Raw genomic sequence first — 24,461 nt, forward strand, 5'->3', positions numbered from 1 at the left:
GTGTATCTAGAAAAAGCCAAAAACAAACATGAGGTGGAAAAAAAACTCTATATTTGTCTAAGCTTCTGTTATATTCCTTTGAAATCACACAGCCTCTACTACCTGTCAACAACAATGACATATTTGTGACAATTTGTGCTTTGTTGTCACAGAACAAGCATCTCAGGACTGAAATATAAATAAACTTGGGGGGGGGGGGTTCTCTGAGGATACTTCTGCTGTCAGCTTTGAAACGTTGCTCTAAAGTTCTTCAGAACTGCAGAGGTGTCCGGTTAAATATTGGTTTTATTTATTTCAACAATTCTGTCCACCACAGGCTACAGCTGTTTCTGCCTTTTCTTTGACTTCAGTTGAACATAAAGTGTGCTTCTCACAGACATCAACAGCCAGTGTGGTTAAAGATCATTAGAGAGATTGATTGGTTGTTAGCTGGCTGGTGTGACACTGACTGCAGGTCTTTATCAACAGCAGAGCTGTAACCCTGGAGTGGCATCTCCATTTTTTGTAACTGACTTGTCCCACTAACCCCCTCCTTCTTATTTGCTGTCAACCTCTCTCTCACCCCCTCTCTGGTACAACACTTCGCTTTCTGCAGCACATTTTATCCCCATGAGTCTACTCTCCAGTCTCACTGTGTATCTCTTCTCCACCTCGAGCCTGTTGACCCAAACATGCCCTTGTTAGTGGTCTCTCTCCTCCTTTTTTCTAACCCTCCACTCTGCAGCTTTACCCACCTGCGAGGCTTGCCGTTCTCATCCGGTGGGATGACGGTGATGTGGATCTTGTGCGCAGTGCGAAGCAGCTTGGTCCTCTCATCAGGGCTGAGATGAACCAAGGAGTGTCCGCACAGCCTCACCACACGAGCCGACAGCTGTAGACCTCCGCTCTCAGCGTAGCCGAATCGCTGCAGATCTGTTACAAAGCCTTCTTCGTTCATCAGGAAGCCGGGTTGCCCCACTCCGTCACGCAGAGGGGTGATCTCCAGAGCCTCACAGCCCCGTGTAACCAGCTGCGGATGAGAAGAGGAACATCTAAAACCACACAATGCAAAATTTAAAATCCAGTGAGATAAAGGTGGAAGGTCAAAATCACCCACCTCAAGCCTCTGCACCACCTCTTTTATATCCTGATTTATATCCGATTGGTTCTCCATCACACTGATTGACACCGACTCACCGCGCTCATAGAAGATATCCAAGCATGGCCCCCCCTCTTTAGTCTCTGTGACTGCCTTCCAACCAATGACATCCCGGCAGGAGCAGTTAAACACCACCCTCCGTGTGTACCTTTCAATGAGCACCACCGACTCAGCCGACACCCCGAGCAGACAGGGCAGCTTGTGCTCTCCTGCCTCTGCATCATACCCGCTGTTCACCATCACAGCCCACACCAAAGCCCCAGCACTGTGCAGCTCAGCCCCCTTGGCGCCTTTCAGCTTGTCTTTGCGCTTGCCTCCCAGAGAGAGCAGGGGGAACTTGGTAGAGGAGTCGATGGGTGTTGTGGTCACATAGTTTTCGGCCAGGTCCTTCAAGTATTCCTGCCTTGTGCGGGTGGCCATGGAGCGGAACTTCTCTGACTTCTCTGCAGCGTTTTCAGCGTTCACTGCCTTCGCCAAGAGGAAGTCTCTAAAGGCAGGTGAGCGAGGGAAGCGGGCACCCTTAGGGAATAGTGGGCCAAATAATGGCATGTCTTTAGAGCGTGTTACAGCCACCCTGAGAGGGAAAGACAAAAAGAGGGAATGACAGAGTAAGAGGGAGGGTACAACAGAAACATTAAATCAATGTCTTATTCTCAGTGTTAGACAGTTTTATGTGGTACTTTCTGCATACTCACATCTATGCAGAATTTGCTGCAGTGGTGCAAAGACTTGTGTTTTCTCTTAAACTGCTGTACAGCTATTATAACCTAAGCTAAACTTGAGTAAAAGTGTATGTGGTAACACCTCTCTTTATTGCATAACGTTGATTTCAATGGATATGTATCATCCATGATATGATGAAAGAAAAAAGTCTGTGGACTGTTGTTGTGTTTTTTCCTTACATTTTCTTTGTTTTCCTACAACACATAGGACACCCAGGCTTAACATGAATTAATGTCTCAAGAGATTTCAGATTGTAGAAGATGGGCAAAGTAATTTTAGTGGCAAAAAGATGTTTCTAGATCCATGCGTATCAATAGTCATATTTTGCACAGAATGTAACAGATATGATTAAATCAGACCTGTAATAGGTGTTTTCCGTGCAGGGCTCATGAACCTGAATGATGATGAAGACATGTTGGAAGTGGGAGCGGATGGACTTTGGAGTGAAGGGCTGAGCGCCCGGTTCCTGGAACACGATGGTCACGATGTCATTACCAATGTGCCGTTTTCTCAACAACTGATGAAAGAAACACAGAGAAAAACAAACAAGCCAGAGTCATTATAATCAACTAGCTTTGTTTAGGTATGACCAGTTTTCCTCTCAGAGGAAATGCTGGTGCTGCTGTTTCTCTCGTTGTTTGCACAATTCAATACTGTACTTACAAAACTACAAAGTATAATCATTTCAAATGTAATGATACTACATTTGGGAACCTACTCTAAACTTGTTAATGACTAGAAAAGATGCCCCTGCTTTCAAAATTAATAAAACTTGAAATGAACACAAATTAAAATAAAAATATAAATACTGATTTAACAATGTATTGTATGATTAAATAATATACAACTAAAACTTCCAAACCAGGCTGTACCCACCATGAAGCAGACAGTTTGCAGCAATCTCACGGCTTTGATGCTACCATTTTTTGTTTAGTTTTTTAAACCTTAATCTGTAGTACAATTAGTATTAGTATTATTAGTATGTCATGACCAGTTTCTTTGTAAGTGGCAGCAAATTTAAAGACTTAAACCATAAATCACACACAAAGAACTGAGCAGGAAGGCTGCCTGAGAGACGCAGCATACATTCATGGTGGGAGTGAACACTGGGGGGCAGGATTTTTATGTCATGCTTGTTGCGGAACACAGAGGTTTTTTCTAAAGCATTTACCAAAAGCATGAAAGCCTAAACAGAGTAAGTAATGTGCGTTTTACCAAGACTGATGCTATTTCTCTTTTAGAATAGAGGTGAAATGTTTAAATTGTCATTTTGTGACCTCCAAGCTATGTGGTTTTGAGAGAGGATGGGGAAACATAACCACATGACATATTTCTACGGGGTGGCCAGAATATTTGTGGGTTTACTGTACCTGTTGCGTGTTGTTGGCTGTATAGGGCAGCATAGTGGACACGTGAAACATAATTTCGTAGTCCTGATAGCGTGTATAGAGGGAATGTGTCCCTGTTGAGTCCGCTGCACAAACACAAGACATACGTATCACACAAAGAGACAGACAAGTAGAGCGTTAGTGAAATCAATCAACATTTATCAATGAAAGAACAAATTCAAACTGTCACAGCCGGGATAAAATCTGTCTTATTTGCTGTTCTCTGCCGCTCACTGAGGGGAAAACACCTCTGAGATAATCAGCAGTGACTATGCTATTTTACAGGCGTTACTCAGATTACATGTGGCTAGATAGGAGTTATCTTAGGCTTTCAGTGGTGCACTGATGCCCTTCGGATAATGGTCTAGCGACAAGGTGAGATGCAGCCAATAGATGCGGGTGTGTGGCATGTTTTCAGCTCACTCTTGTTGTCCAGTTGAGCTCGGTATTTCTCCCAGCCCTTCAGCCGCACCCGCTCCCCAAGCAGATCCAGGAATTCCTCAAACGCCGGCCCTGAACTCTCATTATTGTACATGTCTTCCTCTGAGCTCTGGCCAGCCCGGCAGTACATCACTCCAACCTTTCTCTGGAAATTCAGCTACATTAGAAGACAGAGGAGCAAAGAGTTCATAATTAACATCCTCTACACACTATTTAATGTACACATTTACAGATCTGCCATTTAATACACATCATAAACATTTGACATATTACTTTACTGCTCAAAAAGGCTGTTTGGAAAAACAAGTAGTTTTAACATATACAGTTACACACAGCATACATTAACCCTATTAATTCCTTTGGGTTTTTATTTCCAATAAAGCTTTCACCAGATCATGTATCAGTTTACTCTTTCTTTTTCTCAGCTACCTAACCTCAAAAGTGGAGCTAAAAGCTACGTGGGTGGGTTTGAATGTTGAGTCAAGGGTGCAAAGGGTCATAAAAATAAAGCCTCTATTCATGGCGTTACGGCTTAATGATTAGATATTCAACAGAAAATAGTCTGTGCATCTGTTGGTCGCAACTTATCTGAAAGTTGAATCTTAGTTTTCTTTTTGCATTGTCTTAGTCAGATAAAATAAGCATCTTGAGGACAACAGTTTGGACTGTGGGAATATGTGACATGCAGTTGTTATTATGTGTAACATTTCATAATAATTAACTGAAGAAAAATTGACTAATCATTCATGAATATTCTATAGTATTCATGGATTATATATTTGGTTATAAAATAAGTGAATAGTTGGTATGGTGGCAGAGGTAGTTAGCAGAAGGAATTCATAAATGTAACTACAGTTTTGCACATTTAAACACCTGATTGATCATCAGTGTGGACAGTAGATGTTAGTGTCAAAGTTACAAATGAATGTTTAGACTTTGGACGCTATAGCCTGACCTTTAAAAAACAGCTTTCTGATGCTATTTAAAAATCTGATGCTGTGAAAAGTATTTGCACGCAGCAGCCTTTATTAGCCATTCTTACCCCCTGTTCATCCAGCTTCAGCAGGGTGTCCCGGACCTTGGGTGAGTTTGAGGCCAAGCGGAGGCAGTGCAGGTTCAGTTCAGGCATGATGAACTCCAGCAGCCTCTTGGGAGATAAGCCCCTCGGGGTTGTGTGACGAGCGGCGGAGGGCACAGACTCCTCCAAGATGGAACCTCGCAGTGTCTTCATCTGAAGAGAGGATTCATCCAGTCAAATAAATTTCACACACACTGAACCGGAGAAGAGGAAAGTGCCGTTTTACCTCTGTGGTGCGAAAGATGATTCTGTAATTGTACTGAGCTCCACTGGATGCTTCCTTCTCCTCTCTACGGAAACTGATGGCCACAGGACCAAGGCGATCATCCATGCCAAAGAAATTCTGATGTTCTGTGTTGATGACAAAGAGAAGAAGGAAAATAACCCATCTCCACTGGGTCAAAAATACAAAACAATCACACATCAATTCTTCATCAGGGTAGATATTCTCAGATTTCTTGTCTTATTATTGATAATTGTATCCTTGTGACATTATTCTCTCTATTGACACAAATAGAATCAGGAAAAAAATGCACGTTGACATTCATGTCATATCACATACCTTTCATGTAGAAATATTTGCGATAGTAATGGGCTCCTAGATCTGCATGCTCTATAAAGTAGTTGCTCTTGCCCTGCTGTTGGACATGACTCTCTCTGGGCTCCTCTAGGACCGACACTGCGTCATTGGGTGTTCGCAGGCTTGACAAGAGCCCCCGCCTGCCCTGGGATCGACCCAGTCCGACCTGCTCTTCTCCCCCCGTCTCATTGCGAAAGTGGGGGCAGCTGAGAAGCAGCTCATTATCATTGCCATCACCTTCGTCCAGCAGTAGTGATTGCTCAGGGTCATCTGCAATCCCCCCGTTGCCGGGTGCAGGTGAGGACGGGGTGGCCTGGGAGAGCGGGCGTAGCTGGGAGGCGGCTGAAGCCCCTGAGGTGATATTCTTTTTACGTCCAATGCTGTCTCTGTTTGTGGCCGCCTCGGTGAGGTCAAACAGGATGCTCTGAACATCATAGTGAGCAAAGCTCCTCACCCAGGCTCCACCACCGAGGTTATCATATGGGCCAGGTTGAGGGATATGAGCGTGCACAGGTTTGGACTTCTTACCTAGACCTTCAGGCTTTGGCGGCTTGGCCGGTTTTGGGGAGTCTCCTGTGGAAGCAGACAGACTCCGAAAAAAGCCATCAGGCTCTGAAAGGTTGCCCGGCAGACCTAAAAACAGGAGAGGGTCTTTGAAGCGGAGAGCATTTGGACTCAGGGGCCCCTGGTCATCTGAACTTGGCTCTTGAGCCTGAGTCTGTCTTTCCAGTGATGACAGGCTGCCATATTCCCTGTGTATTAGCACACCCGAGTCCCCCTGTGCCCCTGCACCCGCCTTTTCACCAACCACCCGTGAAACTTTGCCTCCTGCCTTCCCGGAGGAGTCCAAGTCTCCCAAAGTTACATCGCTGTTACTTCTCTGCATGATGTGGCCTCGGCCCATCGACCGCAGTGTCAGCCCCACACGGCTTGGAGTGAGGCTGTCTCCATCAGCTCCATCACTGTCCCTCCTGGGCGGCCACTCCACTACACCTGCTTCGCGTTTGGGGTCAAAGTTGACAGCGGCAATAGGAGGCCGCACATTCTGACGGCGAAATTTGCGGATGAAGAGGTCGTCTGACTGCATGGTGCCTGAGAAACCGATCTGGTCAAGAGCTTTCTGCTCTCCCAGTTATATTTCTGTCCTGGCGTCTATGGTGCTGGTGTGAAAACCCACTGAGTGAAAGCAACAAATATACTCCTCATTTACACCACTTAAGATGGTTGAACTTTCTCAACCCTTGAGCCACGCTGTGTTATCACAAGTCACTGAGTTCTTGAGTGTAAATGAAGTCCTGATGAGGAGAGTGTGCAACTGTTTCTCGTTGCAGGGAATGGTCCGGGTGTGCAGATGTGTGTTTTGGTGGTACACCAATTACGGGGGGCTCCTTCCTGTGGAGTGAGGATGAGAGGATCATCACTAGAGCCCAACTCTCCGCCCTCTGTGTAGGAGAGGCTCTGCCTTTATTGACCCTTCAAACATGGCATCCATTTGTCTGCACTCTTCTGTGCCTGCAGCTTCCCTTTTGGTCTCATCCACTGGCCACCTGTATAAAAAAAAGAGAGAAACGTCTTTTTCAGCATAATCTTCCCCATCAGTCACTCATGCTGCTATTATCTCAATAGACAGCTTTATATTTGACTCAGTCAGTGAGTAAACAGAAACACTCTGTGAAGAGAAATGGTTTTGATAAACAAGTATTGAATTCCAACAATAAAGCAGCCAGCGGATCTGACGTGTGTTTTATTGTTGGGTAATGCCTTGTAACTGTTTTCTTTCATTATTATTCTTTCCTTTACACACTTTCCGTTCCAAAGTTTCCCTAAATAGTTCCATAGCAGGCTTAATGCTCCACCACATCCACCATGCACACGCTCACAATAGACAGTCTTAACACAGGGGAGGGGGCCTTCCTGGCTTACTGAAAGTGTGCCAATATACAAGAGAAATAAGTATAAACTGTCTCTTACCTTGACATATGTTCACACAACAACAACCTAACCCAGTTTTGATGTTAATTCCTGCGCCAGTATTTAAAAAAATGTAGAAATAATGACAACAGAAACATTGTGACCAACTACCGAGACATTGTTATGTGTCAATGACGAGGTTAAGAGTCATTTAAAAGCAACGGCTTTGTACTAGAGTATCAAGTGCTATGCTTCCCTTTTTTAAGTCAAAACACAGTTCATTGCTCTAAGTATCGATTGCAACTTACCAACAAAGTGAAGTTTGTTTAAGGTACAGCTCAGTCTTTTTCTGTCATCATCTGACGCTGTTGTACTGTTTCTGACCAAACTGATGTCAATAAGCTGAAGCTGAAACCTTTTCTTGCTCTCAATGATATGAGGCTTCTTCCTGTCTGGTTTTTTTCTGCATGCATCTTGCGCCTGCAGCCTGAAGAGCAGGTGCAATGGTGCAGAGCTGCTACCAGAAATACACACACACACACACACACACACACACACACACACACACACATTTAAAAATGCTTAAGTGAGGAAGTCACAAGAAATCTTTGTTTCCCTTTCTTTCCTACTCTCACTCTCTTGATTTCCTCATAGTAAGAGAATATGTTAGTTAGTCCATGTTTATATTATAAATCAAAACCAAATATGGAAGTAACTTGGAGGTTATCAGTAGTTTCACAAGGTGTTAGAATACGTCATATCCTTTACATTCAGTGACGTTGGAGGTGGTCACTGTTTGCAGGAAGTGTGGCAGTTTGCCTGACTTGTACTCCGCTTAGTAAGCAGTTATGTAATGGTGGACTGTTATTGTTGTTTACTGTTTCATATTTGATCACTTTCAGCTTTGTCACCTTTTCCTAGTAGTGTATTGTAAATGTTTCCTGATGGCACTCCATTGGCAAACACTTACAATACATTACAGTGTATGCAGTGCCAACCTTGTTAAGGTTGTAGTAGTAGAGCATTGTTTTTTTTGTAAACACCTCTGCTTGGTTGAGGCTTCCCTCTCCTTTAGAATAGATTTCCGGCAGCGTGTGGTTCCCCATCTGACACAGGAGCAGTGGTTCACACAGAGCAGCCTCTGTGCACCGTCTGTATGGTGCCAGGGCTGCTGACATTAAAACCCTGCTCATGTTTCTCTCTGGGAACCTTCAAAATCTTCTCAAACATCATTCCCCCATTTGGGCACAGATTACGTTAGTCTTTCTGGAATCATTAAGCACAGCATCATCTGTATGTTTCACAAAGCCTTGAAAAAGTGTGAGGAATCCATTTTCTCCTCTGTTTCAAAGTGGGAGTATAGATTATACATACTCCCACTATAGCAAGTCTTCATGTTGTTCCAACAACAAAACCAACTTCCAGGTTTGGTCAGAAACAGTCCTGCCCTCCACAGACACAGCCACTTATCACTCATTGCCTTTGTACAAATCACCTATTCCTGAGTTTCTTAAGACCCCAACTCATGAATCAATCCTTGTTTCCATAGCGACCGGCCTGGTCGACCCTCTAAATGTGGCATCTAGTCCACCAGTGCTTTGTAGTAACCTAGTTTAGTTTACTCAGTAGGTGAAATGGCTCTGCTTTTGTTAGATGAGCCCAGAAATGATGATGTTTATGTCAGCGACCTTGGTCATATTCCTCAGCAGACTACTACAGACAGAAAAGGAAGAGAAATGAGCATGCCATGATTGAATTACTCCCTATTAAAACACAGGAGAATATTTGTATCTCAGCTCTTCAACACCAAATACAGATGTTGTGTTTGCATTGATGTAAAAGGGTTTAATGACTGCAGAAACAAGCTGGGAAAAGCAGATATAAAAGCAACTTAATCCGTGCAAAGGAAAATGCTATTGTACTTGGAAAAACTTACACTATAGTGTATGCAGTACCAATCTTGTTAAGGTTGTAGTAGTGCAGCATCTTTCCCCATTTTGTGATTTTAATATATACATATGTATCTGTGTGCCAAGTGCTGAGCATATTTAAGAAGATGTCTAATTTAGCTAAGTTAAATTAACATTTGTAAACAAATCTCCATCCATTTGATCTTCTGGATTGCTTGACACCAGCGAAAAGAGTGGCTGACTCAAATCACATTTTTAAGATATCTATCAGTTACTATGGCTCTGGTACCTAAAACTAATTGGTCAGAAAAGGGTATGATACATTAAACTACTGGTAGAAAATAATACAGATTATATTACAAATATTTATTTACAGACTACAAACTAAATATATCACTGGCTTTTTAACTGACTGAAGAGAAACTGCAAAGAACCTGGATCACCGAGTTATTTGCATAATTAGCATCTACACAATCTGCCGGGTGTTGTGGCATCTATCTAGTACAAGAGCTGTTTCATCCATGCTTACCACTGTGAGGGCAAATAACCACATTCTCGTTGAATCAGAATCAAGATGGCACTTTGTGGAAAGAGCCAAAAGGTTAGAAAAGGTATTTTCTTACCATTACCGATACCTTATGTCTTCAAGCAATTCTTCCCTCATCCACACTAGTGTTAAGAATACATATTACCACTACATCCACAGCAACCTCTCTTACAATACAAACTGTCCTCTCACTGTGAACATTACAGAGAAGTGTGATATACCTTACATAGAAGTACAAAGTAAAGGGGAACTGAAGTGTTGAAGTGTCCCTGCCCCCTCAGCTTTCTGCCCAGCTTATTTGGAAACCCCTTACTTGTATTTTCAGTATGTTTTCTGTCATTGTACATCCTGCCAACAAAAATCATTAAAGCCTTGTCATTTAAACAAATGTTCAAAAATGTGCTAATTTAGAAGAAAAAAAAAAAGATTAACAACCGTGCTTAATGTTTTCCCAGGATATTTCTAGCAGAACAATCATCAGACTTTATATCAGTCTTGCTTAAACCAAGCTCGATTATAGTCATAAATTGATCATTTCATAACAGGAGAACTGACTGTGAGTGGCAATAAAAAAGAACTTAAGGATATTATAAGGGCTTGAGACAGTTAACAGTAACAGGAAGCTCTTTTTTCAAAAGCTTTCAATTTATCTGATTGTAAATGGGCTTGGCTTTTGGCCTGATGATGCTGTATCTCACTGGTTTAAAAAATATTTTCATAGCAATGCACAAATAACACCACATCGTTCTTGAGTTTTATGTTGTGAATGGGTTTAATGTGGATCTCTTCAAGTGTACAAAATCTGCAAATCTTTAGACCAAATATGGCTCAAAAGAAAGAACGATGGTGTAGATGCATGTTTTTCTAAAATAATACGTAGGCTATACAAAGCCAAAACATACAGCAAGAGATTAGTACTACTGAAATTATTTTGAGCTATATTAGGTTATATCTCATGTCAGCTGTGCTTTTTCCTGCACAAGGAACTGAAGTAAATACTGCTCCCAGTTACAGTTGCATAAACTCCCCCACGTCCACATTGCACACACATTTTTAAAAATCAGTCAGTGCAGGAGTTGATGGGAACAGTGCGTGACCCCTTGTGCCCTCTGAGCCACAAATCTAAAACCACATCAACAGAAACTTGACCCCTCACTGGAACCACTTAAACACTTTGTATTAAATGGCTTTGAGCAGAAACTGCACAGAATTTGATTTGATGTTCTCCTGTCTTGACGCTGATTCACCGCAGTGTGGATCCTAACACTGACATGCATTCATATGGTCAGACTATTTCATGAAAACAGCTGTATAGCCTGTGCGGAGCTATTGAAGCATTGCATCAGTTTATATAATGAACAGCATAAAGCAGCTTCTTTGTTTCTGTCTTCTGCCACAGGATCAGTCCAGGGGAAGGATGACCCAGACATATAGCAAATGCTCTCCAGGATTTTTTTTCTTTTTGAAAGATTTGTAGAATTCACTGGGACCGCAGGGAGGCTGCAGCTCTCTGCAGATCTCCTCACGGAGAGCCTCCTCACCAGAGCCACTCTCAGTCCTCGAGAAACTTAATAATACATGTACAAAGCAGTGTTTAATCCTGCGTCTCAGAGCTTAAAACTCCAGTGGACATTAATAACCTCAGTATTGTCCTCACATGCTCTAGATAAACTACACTTATTTTAGTGCTGAAAAAATCAATTTCTGTGTGTGCTAAGCCTGTGTCCATCAGGAGTTTGTTTCTGCCTGAAACACTTGATGCACAACGGAAATCTGAAATTATTCTATGGAGTTGCACAAATTTAAGGATTATATCTCTTCCTTTGCACCAGATATAGTTTGAAGGGCCATGACTGCCCAGGGTAGATGTTTGGTTTCAATGACAACGGTTAATGAGGTCCACTTCCATGTAAAATCCAGGACAAAGTTAATGGGTCCCTAGCGTATGATGTCAGGACATAAACTGAAGTCAGAAGACAGTCATATTAAGCACACACCATTCAAGGGAAGTCATGGTCACTTGACATATTTTGCACCCGCTCGTGCAAGTCTGTGTCCTGTGAAACAGGAAAAGATGACTGACTTCTGAACCCTAAGAGGATGGGTGTCAACGTCACACCTACGACAGTCTGGTCACCATACTGCAGCATGAATGAGCTGCTTTCTGAAGTCAACATTCAGGGCACTTCATGATGATGGTGCAGTCGTTTGAAGTATTTAATGGTGGTAAAAAAAGGGAAGCTCTGATATAAACGACTGAGATCTGATTTGTTTTCCCTTCAGGTGAAGCTGCAAAAATCGGCTTAACAGCTTAGCAGCAATTAGAAGTGATCAGTGAATGCAGCCTTATCAACTCCATCACATCAAGTTAAGAAAAAGTGTTTGTAGTGACTGTTTAAACTGGCAACTTACTGTTGTGCATGTTGTTTTTCTGTCAAAATTGAGGGCTGAAGTTGTGAAATAGTCAGCTTGCCTTCACATATGAGGCAAGCAGTCTTTCATAGCATCAGCCTCCCATGTTGTCATCTGGTTTTGACACATGATGAAAATGACAACTAAATACGGAGAAGTGAATATTTCTTTTAGCTTCTTAGAAATCCTTTTAATGTCTCAGTGTGTGGACATCAGCTGTAGTAGTGTCTCTGTCTATCCTCGTAGTTAAAAGCTGCCTCGACAATTCTAAACCACAAGGTCTAAATCAACTCCTACTAGTGATTGATTTAGCGAAAGTTAAAGCCAGGCTCAGGCTCACTGTCATTATTGATCCCATACATCCCTGTTACATTTGAGATCAGGTTGCATCCCTGCTTTGCTGCTCAACGTGTGACACGGAACTGAGAAAGAAAATTAGTTAATTCTAATGCCCAACACTTGCCCTCCCCCACTCGGCACACTGCAGACAGTAAACTGGGCCAAGTCCAGAGGCTGCTAAGTGGATAGTACTGCAGCACTCTCTTTTTGTCATGCATTTCATCTTTATCATTCATACAGTTTATAAATGTCAGTCTGAGTTATTGCTCCCCAAGAAACAATAGTCTGCGTCCCTTGCACCTGTGCTCAATAAACTGGGTTTAAAAAAAAAAAAGGATGACTGTTGAGGTGGCAGTATTTTGAAGAATCTCGGAAATACAAGCCATAATTGCGAGCAATATTTTGCAACAACAGAGACAGGCACTTTTTCCAAAACGTACTACCATAACCCTTAGTTTGATTCTGACATTGGTAATCGTTTGTACCCCTGCTGTGCGAACAATTGTCCACACATTTTCTGCCTTAAATATGTGTCATCACTAACAGAGAGACACTTTATTGAACACTTTGCTCAAAACACTTCAAGGTGATGCAGACAGACAACAGAGGAACAGTTACAGTAGCTTTTGCTGGATAATTCCTTCACATATGATGACTGCGGCACCACAACATGGAGATTTAAAGTGATCCCTACACCTGCCCTATCTTTTTTTTTATCTTATGCAAACTGGATCTTTCAGGGACACCTTGAGAACATATTTTCCCCTTCAATTGCATTTCAAAAAAGTCTCACTAATATGTTCTTTCTCAATGTCAAAGAAGGGGCATGATTCAATGATTTAATCCATGAGTCAGTAAAATCCTGTCTTTGTCTGCATCAGCTCTGTTGTACAGCACTAATGATTGTATGTGGAGGTCAATCATCCATCTGGACTATATAGCAGGATAAAGCTCCTCTCCACACAATAAAATAGCTTTCATTTCAGAGAGAGCTACCCTACCTTCCATGTGTCCTTCAAAAAGTGAAAATAAGTCTTCAGTCTAATAAATTATTAATGAGGCCGGGCGAGGGTCACCAAGTTGTTAATTATTCATTGGCGGGCTGCTCCCTTGTCCACTCTGGAACCATTGGGGATGCACACACAGACACAGCTTTGGTGAGCTAATTTGTTATGATTTATAGTCAAGTCTGTGTCTGACTTCTTTGTGCATGTGTGGCTCATGTCTTACAGTAAACCAGTGTGGCTGAGGTCATCCAGCGTGTGACTTCAGCGCAGTCTGGGAAAGATTCAGTTCTTTTGGGTTATTTTTGACATGGTTTGACTCAGAAAACAAGTCAGACACTGTCACCATAAAAATCCAAATGCTTCACAAATTAGAAATCAGAGCATGTGGACATTATTTTGTAGTATTTTCTTACTCATGGCAGATACGTAATCAGCAAACCTCCCCCTTCAGTATATAGAAAGAGGAAGTAAGCTCAGAAAAGCTCCTTTTATAGCATTGTATATATTAAAACCTTGCTTCCTCTTGTAATAAATAGTACGACCTCATACTAATGCTCTCTCAAATACATTTTCAAACATCATTGTTTCTAACATTACCTACGTGCTGCTCTGCCAAAGCAAAAGAAAGAACCTCACGCTATTGTTTGATATGTTATTTGCCATGACACTGTGCTGGCAGAGCACTGCCACTTCCTGTGTATCTGAAAATACACCTTGTAGCAGACCGTGTGTGCATGTGCATGTGTGAGACAGAGAGGAAGAGCTAAGAGGTTTAAGGCCTAAATGTGAGACGGTTTGAGTACATGTGTCTTTGTGTGCCTTTGCTGACTCTATAAAACAGAGAGCAAGCCTTATTGATGTGGCACACTGTCCACACACAGTGACAGGAAGAGCAGCTGTCCCTCTGTGACGGTTCTGTGTGCGTGTGTGTGTATGTGTGTGTTCTGCATGTGTGGGCGTGTGCGACAGGGAAAGGAACTGACCCTCAACTTCATGACTGTATCTATTATGTTGAGCTCAACGGTTCACTGTTACTCCTCTGTCATGTGTTTTACCGGCTCTGAGACAGAAGAAAAGGGATTGCCTAGTATTGCTTTACAGTTTTTCTCTGTATGAGTATTGTAAAACTCATTTATAGAGCTTGAAGGCAACAGAGTTACTTCATTTTGTGAAGTGCCTGGTCAAATGAATACTGGGCGGGTGCAACGGCGATATAAAATGAAAGTGTTAAGTATATGGTCATAGACCACAAAATAAAATGGGTTTGCAACGGATGCTGGATCACCCGATATCACATCCAATATTACTTTACAGTTCTTCTCTGGTGCTTTGGCTCAAATCTTGAGCGACAAATTATTTACAATTTGTTGTTTGTGCACAGCAAAAAGAGCATGTTTCATTGTTTGTTACTATTTGCATGTTTTACCACATTAAGGCAAATGACTAAGTGCCATTGTCTACAATTTGAACAATTATTGGATGTATATGATTTTGTGATCAAAATAAATGATGTTTCTTCTCAGTTTAATAGTTTTGCTCTCAGAAATATGTTTGAATTCTGTCATCACATGCAGAGTAGTCTATATATCTTAAACTGAACTGATATGCAGTGGTCGTAACATCTGCTACATTTATAAATTTGTGTGAAACTCAAACTTCACTTACGAATGGGGCGTTTCACATCGTAGATCAACAAAGAGTACATGCCATTGTATATTGTAAAACTCATTTATAGAGCTTGAAGGCACTAGAGTTACATCGTTTTGTGAGGCGCCTACTCAAATGAATATTGGGGAGGGGCAATAAAATGTGTAAAGTGGGAGTGTGAAGAATGTGATCATTGACCACAAAATCAAATGTGTTCACAACGGATGCTGCATGTGATGTGATAACATAACAGCAGAAACGTGCAGAGGAAGGTAGTGACATACTAGGCAATTCCTCTGTTGCATTGCAAGTGAGAGGATTAGTTGTGAGGTCGATGTGAATCTGGGGCCCAGCAGCATGAGATACAGGATGTGCCATGTGATTCCCTGCACTGCAACTTTATTTGTTACTATACTGCTACATATTGTTGGCATATGTTCCAATTCTCAGTTATTTTTCTGTTGACTGTAGTGTACTGTGTTGTGTGACCATTGCAGGAAATAAAAGAGTCCTCTTTTACTTTACAAAGTGGAGTGTGAATCCTTGTACTCTTAAAATCAGCATATGAGGAAAATTCCCTTTGATACACAATAGCAGTAAGTTAGCTTTAGAAAAATAACAGTCTGGTAGAGCAAGCATTCAGTTTTAGTGAAAACATTTGGACCACCTTGGTTTTACCCAATGTCGAAAGAATGTGTCATTTATTTTTGTGGCAATGACTCATTCAATGACACAATAACTTTTAAACACGACTTAAAGGTTTTGGATGAGTGACGGCATTCTACAGGTTAACTATCATGTTTTGCCGTATGTATGAGCTGTTCAATGTATGAGAAATTCAATGTTAGTGCTGAAAACTTCTATCCAGCACACCTTCATTCATTCTGGGTTCTCAGACTGTGTAAGTATCTTAAAAACATAACACTCAATTCTTGCTACTTCTCTTTTTTCATGCCCTGAAGAAGGTCTGTTGACCTCCCACATAAAGTGAAGAAGCAAGAATACCAGTGTGCTTGTGTGTGATCATTTCAAGTGCTGAGAACTTGAGAATAATGCCAAGGCAATTGGGAAAAATTCATTCAGATTATCCTACCTTGTGCACCTTCAGAGTAAGAGACAGTGACATCTCTTGCTTCCTCACTTTCCCTACTATACAACGAAAAGAAGCGGAGTGCCCATAAAATGGCTGCAACAGTACCCACACTCATCTCCATTTCTCAGCTGAAAATCTTTGTTTGTGGGAGCAGATCTCCTGAAGAAAGCTTTCTTCGGTGACTCTCAATACATGTTTTTTTTATGACTTGCAGATAAAGGCAATTTCTAAATGGTTGCCAATATAACTTACAACCTACACAAGTTCCTCTGTGACTTTTAGATGGACACAAATTGCTATCATTATAGGGAGAAATTGACTTCTATGTATCTTATAACTTTCAAGGTGCAGGCATCAGTGAAGCAACTGGAATCATTGCAAATAGTAGCTCTTAAAGTCCTGCTTTTGCATGAAAGCCTATATGTTTACCTAGGAGCCAGTGTAGCTAATCACAAATAATCATGAGGATGAGAATTTGGGGGGAAAAAATCCTACTAAAATATCACTTTGTGGGGGAGTTAATTCTACATTTGCACATTGAGGCGATCACTTGCTGCAGTTCACAGCCTCTCCTCTGCCTGGTGGCCTCATGTCATTTATACCAGCAGCTCTGCACCTTCTGACCTACATAAAAATGAGCAGCTCATGCACCATTATGCATGATGCAGATTTACCATAGCTTTACTGTGTGTTTTGTCTAGGCGATGATCATCAAGAATGAACAGGTCCTGTGCATCTGTGGCTTTAGACGTGTGAACATAAACACACAGTGCGTCACCACCAGACTATGGCTATGTGTAATACCAGTGTGCACTAATGCTTGCATGGAATAATTCACTGAGCCATTACAGCACCTGCTGAGTTGTAAAGTTTATCAGTGCACCCCTGCAGCCAATATTATAAATTCTGCCGCTAATTCTTTTTTTCACCTAGGTATAAAATTGACACATAAAGGCTGCGACTTCAAGGCACATATTTGTGTCACATTATTAAAAATGAACAAGTATAAGGGAAGTGTGGCGAGACTTCATTTCAAAGCAATCACCCCTCTACTGTCTTCCCCTCCAGGCCCTCTTCCCTTCTGCGCTACTGTGGTCTGAGTTTCCTGCGTTCAGTTTCTGTTCGGCCCCTGTGAGCAAAGACAGACGATGCAGCACTGAGAGGTATCTGCTCTCAGTTCTTGATTAGCAATGCCTTTAAACATGTAAATGAAACAGTTGAGGTTGCAACTTCCTCTTCATAGTTGTGACAGAACAAAGAGGTTCTACAATCGAAAATAAAACATACTGTCTTCTCTGACTGAGAATAAAATATGTTCCATGAGGGCATTTTTACATTTCTTTTCTGCCTTATTTAATCTCTATCTACCAAAGTATGGTGATGAAGTGATGTGGTGTGAGCGTGAATAGGCCCTGATCTGCTTTCACTGACTCTGAATACCCCTGAGTGCACTTCTCCTGTAATAGCAACATGAACAATGAGAAGGAGCCGCTGCACCACTTAATGGTTTAATGTATGTATGACATAATTGAGAGGGACATTGTGATTAAGGACAATAAGTATATTTCTGAAAGGGGGCATTTCTCAACATTCGAACACAGTAGATTACATGTTTACAGGGATTTGTATACATGTTGGTTGTCTTAATATAACTTCAGTGTTCACAGCTGATGCTTACATAAATATGTCTCATAAAAACAGCCGCTTCCACATATTTTAGGACTATTACATCAGGGCTTTGTTGTTGAAAGTGCCTGGCTCCATTTCTTTTTCTGTCTTTCGCTCCACATAGAGCACAATGATGATCAAAACTCTAATAACATCATTTATTCAAATAGGCCTCAAATTAATTTTTCACAAGCAATGATTATGTTCTTTGTACTTGTAGCACCCACTTCTCTCTTCATCCTTGACTTCACACCTCAACAGCTGATAGATTTCGTGACAGTTTTGAAGACCATAGTAATGAGAATTATTGCTTTGAGTCATTTTGAGAATCAGAAAATGTGTGTTTCACAATCATTTAGGGATAATTTGAAACCCATAAAATTCTACATTTCAAAAAGACAGCAGCTATTGAGCATTGACTCCCCAAATAATAACAATCTCACTGAGTATTTGTCATAATAATTTTTCTCAGCTGTGCAGTTTTGTTCTGTGCAATTTGCTGAATGACTTGTTCTGTAACATCTTTCATGTGCTTTCTTAATTGTGCAAATTACTACTGTGCAGCCACAAACGGGAAACAGCATTGGACAAAACTTATGATGCCTGACCTTCCATTAAGACCAGTGGCTGCAGGGGACAGGTGACAGCAGAGAGCACAAGCTAAGAGGATCCACCCAGTGGCTTACTCTGCCGGCATCCTGCCATCCAACAAGGGGAAGGCTCCGCCTGTCCAACTGCCTTCCTCACTGAGCCCCCACAGGGAGCCTGCTGGGTGTAGCCATGCAAAATGGCTCCAAATGAGAGGAATGATGCGATGCTGACTCAGACAAAAACAAAATCTGCCTGGTAACCTCACGACATATTAACAACTGAGCACACAAACAGGTCAAAAGGCTGATATTGCTTATAGCTTTTTATTCACATGCAGGGACCATCTTGTATCAAACAGCACAAACTAAAGATAAGAAATCACTTTTTGTAGCTTTAATTTTTATTTTATTGTCCCCTCTTTATAATCTGCCAACTGAAGACTGCTGATTAATGATTGTGGTTGCTTTGTGGAAGATGAGTCATTTTAAGAGTCATTGTATTATTCTGCACAGAAACAGGACCAATAATGTGAGCTAAAGTTTAAATTCTAACAGACAAACAACTTCAGAAAATATTATCCTTGATCTACCGCCTCTGACAGTGACTCAGACTCTGATGCTGCTAAAAAACATTATGATCATTATTCAGCACAAAGCCCACAGAGGTTATTTACACAACAAAATCATTTATCTCTCTTATTCTATTATTCCTGGTCTATTTTATTGATTTGGTCTCACAACAATGATGACTTCTTATGTCAGAGGTTACTGCTGGCATAAACTATGACTGACGGAGCATTTAGGATTATCTTCATGACATTATCTCTCTGCTAGACAAGAACTGACAAGTGGAGAGAAAGATGCCGAGACGTGTGACCGTCTGAATCTACAACATGAAACACAAATGAATATAGTCAAGGTAGGATATAAGGACATAAAAGTCTCCTCCACCTTTGCACCCTTCCTATGCAAGCTGTGAGCTACATGTCTTGCAGAAGCCTAGGTTATATTATTGCCTTCAACCATTATATCTATGAGTGTGGATAGCATGAACCTCTAGTTTCAGTTTACAAAGGTATTTCTGGATATGGAGTTTAATATATTGATCCTTTAAAATAACTGTTTCATCTGCCGACTGAGTCCCAGTACAATCATTCAATAATTTCATGAGAATGGGATGCCAAGTGTCAAGTGTGTCAAGTGTGTCAAGACCGGATCCGACACGAAATTGTGTTCATATCCCGGACACAGATCCAAACATCTCTCTTTCCTCTCATCTACATACAAAGTTTTACCTCACTGGTAATAGCAGGCAGACATGTAATTGTTTCAGGTGATTTAATTATGGAAAATAATGAAAACCAACAGGCAATAATTGCTTAACTACTTTGCCAATAGATTGAATTTCCATCAAATAGACTGAGAAAACGTGCCTTGAGGAAAAAGGGCACTAAACACTAAAGCTGTATAACATCTAAATCTATCATTAAATATTGATGTGGATAGAAGGCAAATTATGAAGCACAATGTTTCACAAAATCTCATAATACACAAATAGTCTGAATTGGGCACCTGCTTTTTATATTACTTAAACAAAGCCAGCGATTGGGAATTGGACTATTTTACATATATTGTATGTGTAGTGCAGTGGACAAGTCGACAGGTTTGGATGAACGGGGTGCATTTCCCATACAGAACAACAGGAGGTAGAGAAAAAAAAAGGTGGGTTTTCATACACACACACACACACACACACACACACACACAGTTGACCCTGACAAACAACATCACACCCTCCTGCCAGTCTAGCCAGGAACACAAACACAATGCCATCAGGTTACATTTATTTCTACCAATCACACATCCTTCCTTCCCACAGAGTCCTTCCATCATGCCAGTTCAAAATGCATTTAATTGTTTAAAACAGTCAACCACAGTGGCCACCATGCTGCATGCGGCGCAATGTAAATTAAAAGGCCTGTCCTTTGAGTGCACTGGCTTATGTAAGCTGCTGCTGTGTGTCTCTTTCCCCGCCAGCCCTCCATCCTTGCCTTTCTTTCCCTTCAGCATCCATCCCCTGAAAGCCCAATGCCTGGTGAACACACAGCCCCATCCGAAATTAAGAGAGTGCAGGGGGTGGTGAGGAGGGGAGGGAGAAAGGGGGGTCTGACTCCCGCATCCCTCATTTTCTCTGCCACCTTGAAAACAACACCCCAAATCCGGTTGTGGCTCTCCATTCCATCATTGTCTGTGCACATCACATGCAGTCGTATTACAGTCCTCTTTATCTCGGCACACCGCAGACTAATGATGGTGGTTTTTCTTTTTCTTTTTCTTTTTTATTATTATCTTTGAAAATATGCATTTGGAATAAAACCTGCTCTTCTTTTTTGTTCCTGGATCTTTAGCTCATCCCTTTCTCCCTGTCTCTCTCTCAGTGCCCCCTCCATCCATCCCTCCCTCCCTCCCTCCACCTTGCACTGAGTCCTGCAGCCGCTCTACAGCGAGGTTTTACAGTGGCTTCTTGACAATGTCATAACACAGTTTTTAAGACAATTCTGCCTCGTTGGAGAGCGCACAATGGAGAGAGACAGGAAAGATGGGGGGTTAGTGTCGGGAGAAGGGAGGAGGTATTGGGGGGGTGGGGGGTTGGGGGGGTAGGAGGAGGAAGAGGAGGAGGAGGAGGAGGCCGGGGATGAAATGCGACAAAGGTTGCAAGCTAGATTCAAACCCCACAATGTCGCGTGTAAATGGCACCTTAGCTCACTGAGCCACTTGGACGCCCCAATAAAATGCATTTTTAAAGAGCTGACAGCAACACAATGGGCAGAGGGAGGACAAGCTGGGGGGTGATACGATCATGCCAAGCCAATAATTCATATCCTCTGTCGCTTTCATACATTGTCTCAGGTTGGATTGTGTGAGCATAAGAGGCATATGCATGCCTGTACAGAGGTATGTGGCATACACAGTGTTCAGATCCGTCTATCTGAATTCATTATCATCAGAAAGAGGACCCGGTGAGGCTGGAATGTGAATTCTCTTGTAATTCTCAACACAGAAAGAAAAGGCTTACCTCCACATTTCAGCTCCGCTCGACCCTGCCTTGTTTCATCCTGTTCCTCTCTGCCGACTCCCTCCCCTTGTCTCCCCATGACAGCATTTTTCTGCTATCTATCTCCACGGTGAGGCTCCTTCTCCTCCTCCTTCAGTTCCTCCTGTCTGCCGTTCTCTTCCTCTGTCCAAAAATAAAAGAAACACAACACACGCAGCCACACACACAGAGAGCGCACACTTCCCTGATCTCTGTGTCTACCGGCTCCTCTATTCTGTTGTTCAAGTCAAGAGGCAGGTTGATTTGTGCTGTCCTCCTCCCTCTTTCTCCCTCTCGCGTTGATTCTATTCCATTCACATCACACTAGAGCCAACCCTCCCTCCCTCTCTCTCTCTATCTCTCTCTCTCTCACACACACACACGCACACACACACACAGCTTTACCCAGCCTCTCTCTCCTCCCCCCTCCTCATCTCCTTGTCAGAGAGAGGTTGAGGCAGCAGTAGACAGCAGTGGCCAACAGGAGAGCTCTCAGTGTCTTAAACTGAAGTTCGAAAAATGCTTCATTGACAACACTGTGTTTAAAAATGGCTCAAGTAACGGCTCAAGTAACGGCTCAAAAATAATTATTTAATGTGTAATATCATGTCATACACAACCAGAAATGTAGGTACTGATGAAATGTTAGTAAGACAGTCAGTCAGTTCCTACAATTAGTAAAGGTTTTTCCCCCCAGTCTCTATTTTATTCAGACACACACATTCATTGAACACACTCATTTCAAGCAGGGCACAATAACACCAGCCATCAGCCAAATTCTGGTAAAATATGCAAGTTGGATGGTAGATTTTGCTTCACTCACTAGCCAAAAAACAAAACAATGGTAATCTACTGAATAAAATTTAAACATTTGAATACTAGCCATTTGGCCTGATGGGGAAAATAAAGTTAATTTTGCACGCTGATTTCAAATCTTGTATACTTTGTGCCAAAACTGACATGTCTGTACTGGAGAGATAAAGGCTCAAAAGCCGACTCGGGGCCAAAGGTGAAAATAGCAGTGTGTGTGTGTTTGTTTATGCGTGTGTGTGACAGTTTGTTTATTTGTAGAGACCCTCTGTGTACTCCCCAAACAGTGTAGACCATAACAAACAATCCACCTGCTTGAGAACAATGAGATCGCAGGAGTATACCAACATACTACAGCTTGTGTTTTTCCTTCCCCACCAGCCACTGCACCTTCTCAAAACACACACCTACCAATCTGGGTTAAACCAGGTAAATAACGTTCAGGGGGAAGTTGTGGAGTATCAGCAGAGCAGAGCGTCCGGCATCACCATCCCCCTAATTACTGTATGGAGTCTCGTTCAGGCCGGACCATATGGCTGTGTGTGTTACCAGGTCAGCGACTCTGGTCAGGCTCACAGCAGTGTGGGGGGTTGGGGGTAGGGAGGAGAAGGAGCCTGCGCTGCTGGTGGTGTGTGTCCTGAACAGATAAGAAGAAAAAAAACAGAGTCACTAGTTGATAGTAGTTAAACAGTTTTTTTCTTGCTGCAAAAAAACATGCATACCTCAGTGTGTGTTCATCAGAGGTTAGGAGGTGTTTTTGTTGTAGCTACTGTGGGAATCTTTTTCAGAGCTGTCAATAGCATTAATACAATCTGCCCTTCTCTTACTGCTATTTATACAGTTTAGTTTTCAGAACCGCAGTTTGATTTGTGATGGCCTGAATCCTCTGAGCTTCTCAAAGTGTTACACATCAGAGGTCATTTTGGGCATGAAATAGCACCCAAGAATCAGTGCTACACTGACCCCATGTGGAGACTTGGCAGAAAAGCATATTTGTCCTTATTTAAGTTGTATCCTTCTTATGACAGACTGCTAGAGCTGTAACTAATGATTAGGTTATTTACTGATTAAGCTGCCGATTACTTACTTGATACATAGATTCATTGCTTGATGTCTATAATATGTCAGAAAAAACTAAAAAAATGCAAATGTTGCAAATGTCCAGAACCCAAATTAACTTTTTAATTGGAAAACTTGATTATGAATATAGTTACTGATTATTTTTCTATTAATTGACTGATCAATTGCAGATTTAAAAAAAAAACATAATGCATAACACATGCAATCTGAAACAATGTCAGAAAATTGGCTCTGAATTCATTCTTAAAGTTCAAGCTAAGTAGACTACAGCACTAAAGCAATCTTTTTGATTAATAATTCTTTCACTTCCATTAATGATTCATAGCATAGATCACATTTCTTGCTCCTAAGTGACAGATATTAATGGAGAGCTGTCAACAGTCTCAACCAATCATCATGTGCAATGGCAGCAACAGTGTACAGAGCTGCAACTAATGATTATTTTCATCAACGATGAATCTGATGACTTTCTTGATTCATTGTTTTTGTCCAAAACCAAATTATTTGCAGCTCTAGTGTACATATATTTTCTGTGAGGTTTTTTCTTTTCTTTGCTTTTTTAGAGCAACAATACTTAAAGACAGACATAGAAACACCAGAGCTCTTGGATCCCAGAGGTCCAGATAATACAGAAAGTGCCAGCATGCAGCAATCAGGATGAGGAGGAAATGTTCTGGAGGTCAGGATGAGTGATACAGCTCGGATATTAACGTTAGATTAGTGTGAAATTCCTCTGTCCTCATGGGTACTGGTGTGGATGTGCCAGGTGCAGAAACAAAATGGGTGTGATGTGATGTTGAGAGAGGCTTCACCAGAGCTGCAGCACAACCACATCTCACAGAGGAGGAATTATAATAGCTTACTTACAGAAATGGAAAAAGCAGTACACACTTACACAACTAGTAGGCTATATGTGATTCTTATCATACCTTTCTTTAGCAGTGAGGGTCAGCAGCAGTCATGAAAGGGAAGTACAATTATGTTACTCCTGCATTTTCGACTTTA

The 24,461-nt window shown here is 41.8% G+C and overlaps 1 protein-coding gene across 4 annotated transcripts in view; it reads right to left on the reverse strand.

Moving 5' to 3' along the window:
- The window catches only part of zmp:0000001168 (signal-induced proliferation-associated protein 1), a 31,672-nt gene extending 9,556 nt beyond the window's left edge, over positions 1–22,116 (reverse strand). For all 4 annotated transcript variants that reach the window (XM_053331987.1, XM_053331989.1, XM_053331988.1 and 1 more), the window contains exons 1-9: positions 21,549–22,116; positions 5,331–6,895; positions 4,995–5,119; positions 4,733–4,921; positions 3,673–3,847; positions 3,232–3,335; positions 2,221–2,378; positions 1,097–1,712; positions 735–1,009 (exon numbers count right to left, since the gene is read on the reverse strand). In XM_053331987.1, coding sequence (XP_053187962.1) covers positions 735–1,009; positions 1,097–1,712; positions 2,221–2,378; positions 3,232–3,335; positions 3,673–3,847; positions 4,733–4,921; positions 4,995–5,119; positions 5,331–6,435 — 2,747 coding nt within the window. In that variant the 5' untranslated portion in view covers positions 6,436–6,895; positions 21,549–22,116. The remainder of the gene's footprint in view (positions 1–734; positions 1,010–1,096; positions 1,713–2,220; positions 2,379–3,231; positions 3,336–3,672; positions 3,848–4,732; positions 4,922–4,994; positions 5,120–5,330; positions 6,896–21,548) is intronic.
- Positions 22,117–24,461: the final 2,345 nt, after the last annotated feature.

Source organism: Scomber japonicus, chromosome 13 (genome assembly GCF_027409825.1).
Source record: "Scomber japonicus isolate fScoJap1 chromosome 13, fScoJap1.pri, whole genome shotgun sequence".
In the NCBI taxonomy this organism is placed as follows: domain Eukaryota; kingdom Metazoa; phylum Chordata; class Actinopteri; order Scombriformes; family Scombridae; genus Scomber; species Scomber japonicus.